The 17,267-nt window shown below is 37.5% G+C and overlaps 1 protein-coding gene across 2 annotated transcripts; it reads left to right on the top strand.

The window, feature by feature from the left end:
• Positions 1–536: 536 nt before the first annotated feature.
• LOC117426984 (protein strawberry notch homolog 1) lies at positions 537–16,825 on the top strand. Of its 2 annotated transcripts, XM_034045274.3 has the most exons (33): positions 537–1,225; positions 2,864–2,995; positions 3,202–3,294; positions 3,552–3,855; positions 4,417–4,455; positions 4,848–4,945; positions 5,198–5,294; positions 5,465–5,625; positions 5,925–6,058; positions 6,359–6,449; positions 6,539–6,700; positions 6,882–7,017; positions 7,418–7,523; positions 8,084–8,237; positions 8,720–8,902; positions 9,164–9,261; positions 9,597–9,745; positions 9,938–10,141; positions 10,297–10,473; positions 10,681–10,853; positions 11,077–11,208; positions 11,410–11,545; positions 11,685–11,797; positions 12,070–12,141; positions 12,436–12,535; positions 12,625–12,699; positions 12,801–12,947; positions 13,033–13,127; positions 13,271–13,357; positions 13,551–13,688; positions 14,478–14,554; positions 14,838–15,031; positions 15,422–16,825. In XM_034045274.3, the coding sequence occupies exons 1-33, from the start codon at positions 1,223–1,225 to the stop codon at positions 15,562–15,564; spliced, it is 4,203 nt and encodes a 1,400-aa protein (XP_033901165.3). In that variant the 5' UTR covers positions 537–1,222; the 3' UTR covers positions 15,565–16,825. The 2 variants fall into 2 exon arrangements, with proteins under 2 accessions (XP_033901165.3, XP_033901167.3); XM_034045276.3 differs by lacking the exon at positions 4,417–4,455.
• Positions 16,826–17,267: the final 442 nt, after the last annotated feature.

Here is a 17,267-nt window from a genome sequence, read left to right as displayed (position 1 = left end):
AGTTCTGAACCGGGTTGTATTTACACTGCAGGACCCAGATCCTCGGTTCTAAATGCAAACTGTCATCAGATGGTGAGTCAGTAAAAGAAGGAAATATTATCTAATGCCGGCTGAGGTTTTTCTTTAGTCTTTGAGTTAAGGTCAATGTGCCAAGAATTTGATATCTAGTGGTGAATTGGTGCAGTGTGAGTAGGATGAGCTGTAAAGCATTGTTGTTGTCTTTTATTCACTATACAACAATTATCTTTGAGCACATACACCTGAGATAATATTATGCCATAATATATTAAAATAAACGAGCCTACACTCGAATTTAAAGTTCAACACTTCCCTATTAAATGTTACAGCACTGTATTAACTTTCGTTTGGATAAAAACACGTTTCAGTAAGTTTGTATCAACCTGACAGCTAGAAATTCTGACCTCCCAAACATGGCGCCACTGCCAGAGCACCTTACTCCCATCTCCCTCTTCCAAGCGGTTTCGGCTTTCTACGCCACTTCCTGTCAAGCGGACCTGCGGTCACGTGATCAGAGGCTTACTTCTCTCCTTCTCCGACCTGTTTTAAAATATAAAATAATGCCTTTAATTCTGTATTTTTCTGAATCGGCGCATATATCGTGCGGACAGCGTGTGGGTTGTCAGCGAGGGCTCGGTTTGCGGCCAGGTAGCGACACGAGGACGTTTCTCGGCGGGTGTCACGTGATCCGCACGCGGCCGTGCCTGCTCGGTAAAGATGGCGACGGTTGAGTAGAAAGAGTCGGGATGAGGTAGAAGCAACCCCTAAATCCGCAGCAGTGATCGGAGACTAGAAAGTAGAAAAGTACGTGTCATATGAGGGCAGCGAGGTCTTAAAATGGTCGCTAAGAATCTTTGGACTTTGTTGGAATAAGAAATAATCCGACCTGCGCCGTGGGAGCATTACAAATTAGTGTGTTTTGTTTTCATTTTGGCGCTGCTACGGTGACTGAGCATAACACACACACACACACACACACACACACGAGAAGGATTGAGTCTTTCTCCAGCACAAGAGACGGGGCTCAGCAGCAGCAGCATTGTCACAGACAGCCCCGGGCTGAACGGCGTGGACTCCGTGTTTCTGCGTCGTGAAACACAAACCCACAACACAATTCATATCCTGATACTAGCGTTTCTAAATGGCTGAGTGGAACTTGTTTTGACGTAAACATCTATCATTTTCAGGATACAGTTGTCCGCTGATGGTAAGTGCAGACTGATCAATCATTAGGGTAACGCACAATTTACGTGTTTTGTTAATGCAAATGCTAAATTATGTGATCACGTTTCTAACCGTTGAAGGCAGGTAGGATATAAGCGTTATATAATTGTATTGCCACCGTATGTCAAACGTATGTTGATTTACAACGAGGTATTTATTTTTTGTCAGGTCGTCTGTGTTTTTTTTTTTTGAGATTTTTATATTTGACATGTTATCTATCGTGTGTGTGATATATATAATATAATATAATTTTCTGATTTGTTTGTTTAAAAATTAACAAAACGAATATTACGTAGCCAGCTCCAACCAAACCCGGAAGTTTATAACCCGAACACGTGTTTGAACAGAGGTTATGACAGACTGCTTTAAATTGACCTTTCTTTAAGCAACCTAAGACTTGCTAATCTTGTTTAAGGAAGGCGTTTTATAGGCGACCTGTCAATGAAATGTAATAATTTAGTAAGTCTAGTGTAACAGAATATTATTTTCACACGTGTACCAGGCAGACGCATGTTTAACCTGTTTGTATTTTTACGCTAGTTGCCATACAAATACTGTACAGACAAGATATAGTTTTAAAGCATTATTAGTTAAGTATGACTGTAAATACGTTTTTATCTTCATGTGTCTGAAGGTCTTTTTTATGAGTTGCCTAAGTACCCCAACGTCACTTTAAAAAGAGTCGAGGTCACCTAAGGACAGAACCTGTTTAGCCTATTTTGGTTACATATTAAATACGCTTTTGCTTTTTGTCGTCTAAGCTACTAAAAATAATTTGACTTGTTAAAATAGGAATAGTTAAATTAATGAAGTAATGAAGACCTTAACAAATAACATTTTCATTTCAGGATAAAACTGCAATATACTGTACAATGATTTGCATGGCTTGCCACAGTTTGGTTTTCTGCACATTTACAAATTCTAGTTTATAAAGATAAGGTTACTTTGTCAGGCACTCCCTTCTGTATTCTGTTGTCCAGTACTACTCTGTCATTCAGGGCTGTTAGGTGATCTAATAATACTGTTCAGGTGTTAACTCTGGCATTGCTTTAAAAAAAAAAAGAAAAATATGATAAACATGCCATACATTATTAAATACACTATATACTGTGAATAGCAGGGTCTAGTTTCACCCGTTGTTTTAAGAACTTAAATAGTGCTCTAAACCCCAGATAATAACTATTTTGTAAATTATGCTGCTATTCCTCATATCTAACATTTTCCAGGCGCTAAAAAATAAACTAGCCATACATATGATTTCATACAATTTGAGGTTAAGTTCTGTTTAAAGTTATCTCCTAATATATTCATATACTAACAGAAACTCTTCTATGTTGTCAGCTCACAAGATGAAACCAAAAACTGCATAGGCCCGTACTTTCATTTAAGATGGTTTCTGTTTCAATTCACTATTGAGTTCATGCCACTAGGTAAGACCGAACCCCCTCTTGTGTGATATTGTAAACGCTGTAGAAGCCCCTCATCAACTTCTTCTTTTTTTTTTCTCTTTCGATTATTTTCTGGAATGCCTTGTTTTTTCTGATCAGAGCTGGAAAGTGACCTTGTTTTTTCATTGTACTACTGTAAATGTCATTTGATGGTTGTCATCCTTCTCTTATAGATGATGGATCCAGGTCAAGACCTGTTACTCGCTGCTCTGAGCGAGAGTGGAATCAGTCCAAATGATCTCTTTGATATTGGTCCACTGGATGCTGGATTGGGGGCTCCCTTGCCATCTGCTGGTAATCAACAGGTAGGGAAAAAAGTCATTTTAGCATCCATCTTGATATTTGGCTTTTGAACACAATGCCATTTCTACATTAAATGTATTTAATATATTGGTATAGTGGTGTTTGTACAGTGACTGCTTTGTCCTGTTTGAATCTGTACATTTTCAGTTGTATTTTCTCTGCTTTCAAAGAACAGACCATACATATTCTGAATTTTCTTTCTTTTCAGTCAGTACCAATTAGTGCATTGGAACAAGACTTGGGAGCAGTAACAGTGAAGCAGGGACCAGCTCTTCCACCTACTCCAACTGTGACTGTTAGGGTCCGTATTATCATTATTATTTTATTTGGTGATGTGGAATACAAATCAATGTTTTCATCTTCCTAGAGAAAAAAAAAGGTTGTAATTATGATTGTTTGAGAAATACAGTGTTTTATTGTGGGCAACATTACTGTAGTCGTATCCTGGATGCCAAACCAAATAAAGAACAAAATGGGTTAAGTAGGAATACAGTAAATAAGTACCGGTGTTCATTTTGGTGTTAAACAATATTTGCTTCATATTTTGCTTTCTTGCAGAAGCCACAACCCTCCACCACAACGTTTGTCTTGAATCAGCTGAATCAGCTCCCATCCCTGGGAACAATAGTTGTGACCAAGCCTTCTGGCACAACATCCAGACAGACTATCACCATGGCAAAAATTGTTCACACCTCTGCGACAACGCGGCCATCCTACACAAGTCCAGTAATGCGCACTACACTGACCACACCTGGCAAGGACCAGATTCAACTAAAAGACCTCCTTAGAAGCAGCAGTCTCAATGAACTGATGAAACTGAAGCCACCTTCCAATATTGCTCAGCCAGTAGCAACAGCTGCCAGTAAGTAGCATATTTGATAAAATAAGCAAATTGCCCTATGTTCATTTTTCTTCATAATGATGTCTTATCCCATTTCCCGCTTTTCAGATGCAATTAATGGAAAGCTTAACCCCACAGTGTTGCAATTAAAATAAGCTTTAAAAACAGAGCTAGGTTGTAAAATGCATTCGCCAAAATGTCAGGCTCCATATAATGCATGTGTTTCTTTGAACAGATTAATGGGAATATCAAGTACAGTAGCTTGTAATATGGTGGGTGGAGGATGTGTGAGAATGAAAGAACCTGCAGTAAACTAGCTGGGATGAGCGTTATATGAAGATATAGAAAGAATTTCTACACAAAGTACTGCTGTGTGAATTATATTTTAACCAGTGCGTGCCCCTCGTTCATTTTGGTCTACCCTATACTTTACATCTGGCAGTAGGAATGTTCATTTAAATAAACAATGTTTCAAGAAATGTTGTAAGAAATTGAAATTCATGTGTGTAGCAAATAAAATGACAATTCTTGAGGTTTTGTTCTTGTAAGTAAAAACATTTTGAAACAAATTGACTTTTACAGAGATCATTGTGCTCTCTACAAAGATGTTAAATAAACCAGGTAAGATAGTTGATGGTTATCACTGGAGTGAAAAACAGTGCACCTTTAAATGTTGATTAAAATGCACGTTAGTCTTAAGCTGGTGTCTGTTGCACAGGGGTAGTTTGGATTTAAAGATTAATGTTCCTTATTGAAATGTGTGTAATCTGCCTTGCTAGTTTGTTGTTTAAAGTTAGTTAACAGGATCAATATCCGATGAGTTACCAGGATTTAACTTTCAAACTTGTATCAGTTTTGTCCTTGACTTGACCTAAATAGTATAATAAACAATAGCTTGTCATTGTGCAACACATTAGAAACAAGATATATTTGCATTTAAGCCAGGGTTTTCATAGCTTACTGTACATTTTGTTGGTTAATTACAGTAAAATTGCCATCTTTTCTGTTTTTAGCTGATCTAAATGGTGTAAAGAAAGAAGTCTCAAACAAAGATGTTGCACGAATTTGGATTAATGATGAAATTAAAATGCGGAGCTTTTCGCCTACTAACGTGAGTATTTTAGGATGATATGTCATGGTATTCCCTATGAAAACTGCATATTTCTGTTATGTAAAATTTTATATAACCCTTGTAATAGTGATGAAAGTAGATTGAATATGTAACTGTTTTACTGAATAATAAACAAAGGGAATGACCCTGAAAACCAAAAATGTAAAAAAAATAAATAAATAAAAAATACCTGTCTGTTTTGAAATGTATTTTTTTAATCAATGGTATATAAGTGTCTAAACATATTTCCAGAAAATACCAGGAATAAAAGAAGAGGAGGAGCCAGATGAGGAGGATGAGGAGGAACTTGGCCATGCAGAAACCTATGCTGAGTACATGCCAATGAAATGTAGGTCTAATGGGTTCCTTCTTCTAAATTCATACATACTTTGCATTGAGTGTTAGATCTGTGTGTGTGCATTGTTTTAAACTGATTTATTTAAGCTGGAGGTGAAGAAAAATCATTTGCCCTTTTGTAGCATTCTTATCAGAATTAAAGCAATGTTTTTCTCTTTGCAGTGAAAGTTGGTCTGCGTCATCCTGACCCAGTCGTTGAGACAAGTTCATTGTCCAGTGTTTCTCCACCTGATGTGTGGTACAGGTTGTCTTTATCTGAGGAGATCATTGATAGGGGATGGCTTTCAGCATTGCAGCTTGAAGCAATTACATACACAGCACAGGTATTTGTCTACCTGCTTGTTTTCTCAGATTTGTTTATTTTGATTCACACGGAGAATCTCTTTGTACATGTTTTTTGCAGTACAGTACCATGTACAGCTTCCAGTATCATGTACATTGTATACAGGGTGTTCGGAAACTCACTTTCATCTCACTGGACAAAGGAAGCTTTGTTCCACTGAGTTCAATCCCCGCTTATTAACGGTAAAACCATAGCAAATGCTTTTTTTTTTTTTTTTTAAACATGTGCAATCCTCCTAGTTTTAAGATGAGGCATTTCACTAATTTCTCTTACTTTCAGCAACATGAAACGTTCCTTCCAAATGGAGACAGAGCTGCCTATTTAATAGGAGATGGAGCTGGCGTAGGGAAAGGGAGAACCATTGCAGGCATCATTTACGAGAATTACATTTTGGGCAGGAAAAGGGCACTCTGGTAAGAATAATAACTGCACTAACATTTTAAAATACAGATAACATACCTCTTGTTAAATAGTAGTTAAGCATCCCCATGAGGGAAGCTTATTCTGTGCTTTGAGATGATAGATTCATACTTGTACAACACTAATTGTGACTATAGCACAAGATAAGTTAACATTTTTGTGGTAGTAACTCTTACAAAGACTAGTACTTTTGTCTGGTTGACACATTTTTTACAATTTTAAACCATATTTTTTTTGTTTAAATATTTAGCTGACAGTCATATAAAATGTAACCTTTGTATCTAATCTTGCAGGTTTAGTGTTTCCAATGACTTGAAGTATGATGCTGAAAGAGATTTGAGAGACATTGGAGCCAAAAATATCCAGGTCCATTCACTGAATAAGGTAATACACTGTTTATTTAATAAAAACAAAACAAAAACAGGCTTCTTGAGTATTCACATGTTACCATATGCATGTGTCTTGTTTTGCAGTTTAAATATGGGAAAATTTCTTCCAAACACAATGGAAGTGTGAAGAAAGGTGTAATTTTTGCAACTTACTCCTCTCTGATTGGTGAAAGTCAGTCCGGTGGAAAATACAAGACCAGATTTAAACAGCTTCTTCATTGGTGTGGTGAAGACTTTGATGGAGTTGTATCCTTTGATTTCATTGCAAGTTTTGCTCTAAAATAAGAAGCTGGAAGGGATATGCTATCCCTACAGGTTGAAGTACTCGCATGTAATGAAATAGGTGTCTTTTTCATGTCTACATGTCTGCAGTTTTGGCTGCATTTTCAGTCTGTTTGGTAAAGATGTTCCTTAACTAAGTGTTCAGATTGTGTTTGATGAATGCCACAAAGCTAAAAATGTATGTCCAATTGGGAATTCGAAACCTACCAAGACTGGGTTAGCTGTCTTAGAACTGCAAAACAAACTGCCAAAAGCAAGGGTGGTGTATGCTAGTGCTACAGGTATGGAGAACTGTTCTGGTGATAGAAGTGTGTGTTTCTTGGGCTGTTGTTGAATTGTGATGAATGCACAATAATGCGGTATGTTTAAATACAATTTAAACACGGCCTTGCATATTAAAACATGCAGGATAAAAGCAGAACGTTTATTTATCTCTATATCACTTTATATATCTGTATAATTTGATACAAACCCTTTGATTCCTCCATACACCTCTATCTGACACATGGGACCAAATTTTGCTGGCCGCCACTGCAGAAAACCTGAATCTGAAAACGTAGTGATATCGGAAAATAAGAGATTCTGAGGATTTCATAGCGCTTAAGAAAATACAATTCAGCTTCAAAGCACCAAGTTCTTAAGTATGCTCCGTACAGCATTTTGATGTGTTTATTTGGCTAGGTGCCTCTGAGCCACGGAACATGGCATATATGAATCGTCTTGGAATTTGGGGTGAAGGAACTCCATTCAAGGAGTTCAGCAATTTCATTCAAGCTGTGGAGAGAAGGTAAATTATACAACACTGCTGTTTAAATATGAAGCTAGAACATTGGTCCTTTTTTAAATTTCTTTTGCATAAACCAAGTTACTATTCCAACTTAATTTACAAGGTATTTAGCTTAAATGGGCTTTTAGTGTCAAATTAAATATTATTCAAAATGGTGCGACAAGCCTTGGTATTTGTGTGGATATGCACATTAGCAAGACAGTACTCCCACACAATACTGTTAATATTAATACATAATGTGAAGGTCTTCTGGGGGAGGGGGGTGGCATGTTGCTTGCTCACCTTGCTTATCAACCCTACAGCAGTAGCTATTTATGAGAATGTGTAATATATTGGAATATGTACAATTTGGTTTTTCCATGACTGGTAATCCTTATGATTGTTTACTGTGTGGTTGTAAGTGTTCCCTTCAACAAAGAACTTGCATGAAGCTGGCTAAATACCATTTACTTTTGTTGTATTTCACAAATTTAATAACTTTTTGCTAAATCAATGAATATCCATATTGTATTCAAAGAAATAAATGTGTGTGTGTGTGTACATTTTTTGTTTTTGTAAAGAGGGGTAGGTGCCATGGAAATTGTTGCCATGGATATGAAGCTACGTGGAATGTACATTGCAAGACAGTTGAGCTTTTCAGGTGTGACCTTCAAAATCGAGGAAGTTCCACTGACCCAAGACTATGTCAAGATGTATAACAAGGCTGTACGATTGGTAAGTAGTCATTCTGGTTTTTCATAGCAGATGGGTCAAATCATTACACAAGGAAGCGAGTGCTTAGCTGCACAGCTTGCTTATCAAGCATCATTTTAGAAGAATCAAGTTTTACAGCCTCGTCCTCAAACCAGAAGGTAGACATAGGGTCCTATTTTGAAGCAAATGTTCTGTGAGGAATAAAACCATTATAAAACTAGCAAGAAACCTGAATTTGAAAACTTGCATTTACTGCAAAATAGAGGCAATGCATGTACAATTTGAAGTCTGCCTAATAAGGAAGCTGTATTTGTGGAGCAAACCACTCACTTCCTTGTGCTTTGTTTTGCTTTTTCTATTGTTTCAGCATATACTATAGTCAAAAACATAATATATTATGTATGAGTAAAGGCTTTTTCTTTTTTCATAATGTTATCAGTTACCACTCGCAACTGCCTGTGTTTTTAAATTACGTTTTAATAAAAAAAGCAAATGTTTTGTAGTGGGTTGCAGCCAGAGAGAAGTTCCAGCTGGCAGCAAACCTCATGGATGCAGAGCAACGGATGAAGAAGTCTATGTGGGGCCAGTTCTGGTCGGCACACCAAAGGTTCTTCAAATATCTCTGTATAGCATCGAAGGTGAAGAGAGTTGTGCAACTTGCTCGAGAAGAAATAAAAAACGGAAAGGTAAGAACAAACAGGATTTAGGATATCTTGTAGTGCGTACCTTCTCTGTCCAGATCATTCATTCTTCACTGTGTTGATGAAAGTAACTCTGGTGTTCCTGCTATTGTGACATGGTTTACCCAGGACAAAGTGAAAGGACCTTCTCACTTGAACTTAAACCAGCATTGTTACCAGATAATTGCAGTTTGTTTTCTAGTACTTGATTTTAATAAGAGAACCAATGGAAGCACTGATTTGAACCTTTGTTTTTGTTTTGTAAAGTGCGTAGTTATTGGTCTTCAGTCCACTGGAGAAGCCCGCACACTAGAAGCACTGGAAGAGGGAGGTGGGGAGCTAAACGACTTTGTTTCCACAGCAAAGTAAGTTTTATTTTCCTTTTTATCTATCGGTTCCTAGATCGTGTTGAAATCAAGTTTGTACAATCTAAACTAAAACAGATACTATTGTACTAAAAAGTTCTGCACAGAGCTATTTGTTGCGTTACAAAGTGTGTGAATACATTTTGTTGTAACTGAAATTTAGATCCAATGCCAGGTTTGCTAATCTTATGTTTTAACAAACAATACAGATCTATCTGGTCAGAATAACTTGAGACCAGGGGGCAGGGCAGGGTTGGATGTAAACTTGACGTTACTTTGTTTTCTTTCATACAGTGTCTGCATGAATTCTATCATTTTCCATTATCTTTCAATAGGGGAGTGCTGCAGTCCCTTGTAGAGAAACATTTCCCAGCACCTGACAGACAAAAGCTATTTAGCTTATTGGGAATTGATTTATCTGCTAAGAAAACTCCATCTCCCAATGACTGTGCCTCTACAGACAATAAGGGAAAGAAACGGAAAGGTAAGAAATGTTTTCAGTCTCGGAGCGAGGTTGATGGACATAAGTAGGACTTCATTTAAAAAAATAAATAAACCAACTTTTTACTTCAAATTAATATAACCAAGTCTACCTCTTCGGCGAGGTCATGGATTGGCATGCATTATGCTCTTCTGATTTCCCTTCTCACGGAATGCTCTCATGTTTCTTTAATAGGCCAAGACACAAAGAAGGAAGCAAAGAAGCCTCGCAAGTCTGGTGGGCTCGGGGGCAGCAGTTCTGATGAAAGTGACAGCGACTCTGCTTCTGCAAAGGAAGCTGAAAGTGACAATGACAGTTTCAAGTCTGTCAGCTCTGGGGAGGATGATGAAGATGACTTCAATCCTTTCAGAGATGAATCCAGTGAGGACGATGAAGATGGTAAGTTAAAGCATTGCAAAAGTTCATTTAAAGTTGCAGTTATGAATATGTCTTTCTGTAAAATGAAATCCGTAACTATCAATGCTGTTTGACCAACAGGATCCAGTAAATAGTGTTTTATTACCAAGTGCTTGATTTTAAACATTTCTTTTTAGATCCTTGGCTAATAAGAAAAGATCACAAGAAAACAAAAGACAAGAAGAATAAAAAGAAAAAGAAGAATATAGATCCAGATTCTATCCACAGTGCCTTGTTGGCATCTGGTCTTGGCTCAAAACGACCGGCTTTTTCAACTCCAGTTGCTAACACTACAAGTAGTGCACCTTCCATCAGTAAGTGCTGAATAATTGAATCTTATCCACCCATCAAATCTAATTTGTGTGATATAAATGTATGGCCGTTTCTATATACTGTTTGTTGTATGTATAGTTCAGAACTATAATATTGCTTTGGCACTGATAGAATGACTGACTGTTTTTTGGAAATCCCTATCTGCAGGTTCTCTTGGTTTAATGGTTTATCTGTTATCTGTGTTTCAGCAAAAAAAGACAGTGAAAGTAGCAGCTGTGTAACTAGCCAGGATGCTGTTGAAAATGCCCAGCAGATGAAACGAGAGCTGCTAGACAAACTGGAGAAGCTTGCTGAAGATCTGCCTCCCAACACTCTCGACGAACTGATTGATGAACTTGGAGGTCCAGATAATGTGGCAGAGGTGGGTCTAAAACTTGCAATGCACAGGTTTTAAATGTATGTAGATTCTCCCTTAATGCTAAGTCTCAGTTAGAAATGAAGTGCAAGGACTAAATATCTTCCAAGTGCAGTGTCATCGATGAGGATTTCCCCTCTGTTTCAGAGTGACTTGCTTGTGTTTGATATGAAGTATTGTGGTGCTGCTTTTCCTGCAGTGGGAATGAATGGTTCTGCTTCTTTTATAGATGACTGGGCGTAAGGGCAGAGTTGTGAGCAATGATGACGGAAGCATATCCTATGAATCGAGATCAGAGCTTGATGTTCCAGTGGAAATCTTGAATATCACAGAGAAACAGAGGTTCATGGATGGAGAGAAGGTATGGTTTTACGTAGGCATGATAAGTTTTGTGCATTGCCGTGTAGACTTTGTTATACCTTTTTCCAACTTTCATTTTTATATGTGTGTACAAAAATGGATGTAGGTCACAGTGAGCTGTGTCCTGGGATGTTGTTTTTTTTTATTCTTGACATCAAAATAAAAAACAATTTGCAGAACATACTTTTTCTATCCTTTGAAGAACATTGCCATAATATCAGAAGCTGCAAGTTCTGGTATCTCATTGCAAGCAGACCGGAGAGTTAAAAACCAGAGGAGACGCGTGCACATGACTTTGGAGTTGCCCTGGAGTGCTGATAGAGCCATTCAGCAGTTTGGTGAGTAGCCTCGCTTACAATGTTTGTGTTTTCTTAGCTGGAGAACTTTTTTTTTTCAGTGGTTCCTAGTGAGGCTGAGTAACTTACCCAAGTTTGTATTAGATAATTGGCTTGTTAACTTTTACTTTTCATTTCACAGGACGAACACACAGATCAAACCAGGTGACTGCTCCAGAGTACGTGTTCCTCATATCCGAGCTAGCTGGAGAACAGAGATTTGCATCAATTGTGGCCAAAAGGCTTGAGAGTTTGGTAAGTGGAAGTGATCTGTCTTTGAAGACAGTAATTCTGACGACCTCCACAATTTTATTTTTACAAATGTCATGTCTATGTATTCACCTAGAATTATTCAGAAGTGTCAGAGTAGCTTTTATTTACCAATTTGGTTTTGGAACCAAGTATTTTTTAGTTGCAATAGATATGACCCCATGTAATTAAGTTGCAGAATTCAAACCTCTTCCCTGTCTGCTTGCCCTGTACCTTTTCTGTGTGTAACCCCAATTTCCTGCCTTTTCTATTTTAAGGGAGCCCTTACGCATGGTGATAGAAGAGCCACCGAATCCAGAGACCTAAGCAGATTCAATTTTGACAATAAGGTAAGCCCTTCATTATTATCTGCAAATTTATTTATTTCTTTTTTTTGTTGTTTGAAAATATAAGTTTACACCATTGGTAATGGATGGCAATCTGAAATGTGTGTGTCACACTTTACAGTTCTAAGTCTAGCGAGTGCTGCTAATCCAGTTGTCATAAAAATTGCTAAGGGCCACAAGTTTGAGAGAATCAGTCTGGGGGTATACTGTGGCATCTGTATGCCAAACAGATTTGTACATGTACGCGAGGTGGATTCATATTCTAACATTATATAATGTATATATATTTTTTTGTAGTACGGTAGAAGTGCTCTGGAAATTGTGATGAAGTCCATTGTAAACTTGGATTCCCCAATAGTGTCACCCCCTGCTAACTTTGATGGAGATTTCTTTAAAGGTAATAGAACGTGTATCATTATTGCATTACAGTCCTGATTTTGAAGAAAAAAGCGGCAGTATTTTGATTTCTTTTTTTTTTTAATGCAGAAATTCGTCATGGGTTGATTGGTGTTGGATTAATAAATGTGGAAGATCGTTCAGGAATCCTCATGTTGGATAAAGGTAAGTTTTGGAATGCTCTGATAAGAGAACCTTAACATCATAATAAAGAAGTGAAAAATGTGTGATCTGTTAAATCTTTTGGAAAATTTCTTTTCTCACAGATTATAACAACATTGGCAAGTTCTTGAATCGAATTCTTGGCATGGAGGTCCAACAACAGAATGCACTCTTTCAGTATTTCTCGGACACATTAAGTGCTGTAATTCAGAATGCCAAAAAGAATGGTCGATATGATATGGGTATTTTGGGTAAGCAATTTCAGTTCCCTAAAATGCATCTGTTATTTAAAACCATTAAACATGGTGAATTTTAATATGTGCATTTTCTGTTCAGATCTTGGCTCTGGGGATGAGAAGGTGAGGAAAGTAGAATCCAAGAAGTTTCTTACTCCGGGATATTCAACCTCAGGACATGTGGAATTGTATACAGTAAGTTAACCGGATTATTTGATTACAACTGACTAGCCTGTGTTTTGTAACTTAAGAGCGTGCCAGGTATCAGCAGTATGGGAGTCAATATATATGGATGTATAGAGGCATTTCAGTCACTCACAAATGTATTTCTCTTGTAGGTAAGTGTCGAGAGAGGAATGTCTTGGGAGGATTCAACCAGAGTTTGGGCTGAACAGTCGGGACCAGATGATGGATTTTATATACAGGCAAGTATCAATCAACTCCAGTATGTAATCAAATTTAACCTTTTGAAAAGTTGCAGGTAGCACAATAAAAACAATGACATTAATAAAAACAACAATACTAATGGGTTTAAAAAGTAATCATGAGTTAAGTGTATGACAGCCCACTTTGCTTTTCTGGTGTGTCCTAAATGTGTGTATTTATTACCGTTTGCAGATCAGGAACAACAAAAAGACTGCAATCCTTGTTAAGGAAGTTAATGCCAAAAAGAGGTTGTTTCTGGTGTATCGACCAAACACAGGAAAACAGCTCAAACTGGAGGTCTACGCAGACATTAGGAAGAAATGCAAGAAGGTAAACCCTTTGATTTGCATTGTGCCGCCTTATAGCTCACACGTTGCTTTTTACCTCGCTTGATTCCAAAGTTTGGGGACCGTTTTTTGTCATTAACCCTTTGCGGTCCATTTATTAATTGCGCGTCAGGCACGTCAGGTCTAATTAATTTTCACACGCGCAGTTAATTTTATACGCGCTGTTTAAAAGTATTTTTTTCCACAGTCAAACGGGTTTAAATGGCCCTGCATATCAACAAAGCACTCACTAGGCATCTCCAGCCCCGCCCCACCCTTTCGTTCGCTATAGCTTTCACCTATGTAAGAAATAAATAATAATAAAAATAATAGTCGTACATTCCGATCAATCATCTCCTGATCACTCGTTTTATCACCAAACTCCTCAATAATGCGATCCAAGTCATTATTTTATTACTATAACATCTCAAAAAAGCTCTGCAAATGTCAGTGTTCTCTGTGCGCTGATGCACTGATCAGCCTGCTTGTTTACTTACGACCGCCCCGTTATCTGATACCAGGCCATGTATGACTATTCATGAGATACGCCTTTTTTTTTTTTTTTTTCGACTTGTCTCGGCTCCTGTCGCTCCCACTTGACAATTGAATGGTTTTCTCGGCTTTTTCCGGAGAAAAAACGACTAGAAACCCGTTTTTTGCATTGCTATAATGAAGTCGGACCCAGTCCGACAAAGGACCTGAGAGGAATAATTGCAATGTCGGACCCAGTCCGACAATGGACCGCAAAGGGTTAAGTAACTTTTTTTTGTGTTGTGTTGTGCGCTTCAAACAGGTACTTTCTGAAGATGCCAAGCAACATTGGATAGAGCAGTACAATTCATCAGCAGACACATGTTCCCATGCCTATTGGTAAGCTTTATATAATTCCATCTTGAGGTTTAAATGTCATTTTCATCAGCATTGAGTCAACAAAGAGTAGAAGTGGTTATCAGATAAACTAAAGAAGGAAGTGATATTTAAAGCTTTTTCAAGATTTTAGGCTTTTTATAAATCAAAATGTTTAACCCCCTATATGCTCTACTGTATTGGGTCTAATGAATGTTACATAAAAAGTGAATTTTGTGCTGCTATACGTATGTTCAAGTCATCTGCATTCTTGCACTTATGTTTCTACATGTGTGTGTCTTACCAGGCGAGGCAATTGCAAAAAGGCATCTGTAGGACTACAGTGTGAAATCGGTCTACGCTGCCGAACGTACTTTGTCCTGTGTGGTTCGGTACTGAGTGTCTGGACAAAAGTTGAGGGTGTTCTGGCCTCAGTGAGTGGAACAAATGTCAAAATGCAAATAGTTCGGTTAAGAACAGAAGATGGACAGAGGATTGTGGGTAAGCATCAAATGTGCTTCAAGTAGGTTGTTTATTGTGCTGACGGACATCTAGGGGAGGAAATGAAACTTGGTGTAGTTACTGCTTAACAAAAGGGTGCTTGAATTGAGCATACGTTTGAATCTACAATATTTGAATTCCAAGAATAAAAGTCGACAAATGCAGATGTTGTTAATAGTTGTATTAATAAGAATAATGACGCAAGTGCTTGTGATCTATACATTTAACTTTGCAGATTGGTGACTAAATATTTTTGGTTTTATTAATGGATTTCTGTTTTGGCAAAGTTTTGAAGCAATGTATAGAAAGGTGCGTGAATGTTTGTTTTTAGGGGGGAGCTTTTAGAGGTCTAATCTTAACAAGTTTGTTTGTTCTCCTTTTTGAAAACAGGTTTGATCATTCCTGCAAACTGCGTGGCTCCATTAATGAACATCCTTTCCTCCTCCGACCAGTCTCAACAGCTAGCGGTACAGCAGCAGCAGATGTGGCAACAGCTTCATCCACAGAGCATTAACCACTTCAGCAACACATAGCAGCCGGTGCAGGCTCAGATAAGTGGACACAATACAAACTTGAATTTTTAGCAGCATGCTCTGTGAGCACAACAAAGTGTGGTTGCCATTTGGAAAATGTCGGGGTTCTTGTCCAAAGAATAATGTAGAATTTGAAGTTCCCTGGAATACTTAACATTTTACACTTCAGTGAAGAACTGTCCTGTCCTGAAGGAGAAGAAATCTGTGGAGAAGGAAAAGATCTTTCTACCCCTCTGTCTCCTCCTCTTCATATAACCTGTGCTTTTTTACTGGCTTCTGTTCATAAACTACAGGTTCTGTATTTTATGCAAGTGAAGTGAGTGGACTTACCTGGTTCCTTTATATGACACGATATTACAGTGCTCAGGGGTTATTGTTAAAACAAAAACAAATGCACTTTGTTTGATTATCTGTCACCTGGCTGGGAATATGTCTTGAAATGCATGTTTAACTTTTTTTTTTTTTTGCCTTAATGTGCTGATGCAAATAATTTTTCCAAAGCATGAAGTCACTAATTGTGCATTCAGATACACTCCCAGTTTCAGTAAGCATGTCTTATGAACATGCGCATGTAGAAGGTAACAGAAGCTGAAACTGCGTTTCTGATGGTGTGCATGTGTGTAGTACAGGGTTTAAGTTTGCAGAATTGTGACAAAGTAATGCTTAACACTTTTGAACATTTAAGTTCAACATGGATTGAGGATCATAAATAAATAACTTCCAGTATGGATGTTCAAGCATCCTTTTTTGTTTTTAATATTTTTATTTTTTTGTACAAAGGTTTACTTTTGTTTTTGTATTATTGTTTTTTAAATAGATAGAGTCTGAAAACTGGAATGTTGTCATTAAGCAAGTCCACTGCAAAATCACCTGCTCTTCCCATTTGAGTTTTTGTTTAATTAGTGCTTAGATACTGAAATATTTGGCACTACTTTGAACTGCATTCTATACAGGACATACACCTTGATCGTGGGACGCATTTGAGAGTATTGTGCTGTGTATAAAAGTTTTTCATTGAACAATTCCTGTTAAATAGGTCACAATAAAGGAGCACAGTTTATCTTAAGATGGTATGAATACTGTACAAATGTGTAAAGTTCCGTATCTTAAATATGACATTGTTTTGCTTATAAGTAACAGTGATGTTTATACAGTATATAAAAACAAAGTGAAGGACAATGTTTGTCATTTCATGCTTGCACGAGTTGCACTACTGAAACAGATTCATTGTATATAATAAAATGTAAAACGTGTTTAAGAATGTGTCTGCAAGATGGACTTTTTGCATATGACCAATAGAATAAATGTGCTTAACAGTATGTACTCTGAACATCTGGTCTTGCCCGTCCTACCTGTTACGGAAAAGAATACATCTTCAAGTCATTTTTTGTAGTGTGCAAAGTATATTAAAAAGGTATAGAGAACTGGATGTTATGACACACTACTTTTCAGTTCCTCAGCCTCTGTCCGGAATGGTGATACATGATGCACACTGAGGTACTGTATTTACATTTGGCACACAGTTAGTTTTCTGTGATTTTTTTCGTTTAAATTCCATTACCAGTGTTGTGTTGTCCAGTAAATATTATTGGATTCATGGTTTTATTATGGTAACAGTCTATAGACAGTATGGGAATGTTGCTGTTTGCTGTATTAGATGCTAGCATCAGGTTTGAAAAAAAAAAAAAAAAAAATCAACATGA

The sequence above is a fragment of the Acipenser ruthenus genome, chromosome 11 (genome assembly GCF_902713425.1).
Source record: "Acipenser ruthenus chromosome 11, fAciRut3.2 maternal haplotype, whole genome shotgun sequence".
NCBI lineage: Eukaryota > Metazoa > Chordata > Actinopteri > Acipenseriformes > Acipenseridae > Acipenser > Acipenser ruthenus.
The sequence above is the reverse complement of the archived record's forward strand: the minus strand, read 5'-3'. Positions and strand labels throughout refer to the sequence as shown.

What these genes read in the sequence shown, in the direction of transcription:
- LOC117426984 (XM_034045274.3), top strand. An exon ending in CCAAAAGGCTTGAGAGTTTG is followed by an intron (nt 11,798 to 12,069) that starts GTAAGTGGAAGT and finishes TTCTATTTTAAG; the next exon opens with GGAGCCCTTACGCATGGTGA. An exon ending in AGATGGACAGAGGATTGTGG is followed by an intron (nt 15,032 to 15,421) that starts GTAAGCATCAAA and finishes TTTTGAAAACAG; the next exon opens with GTTTGATCATTCCTGCAAAC.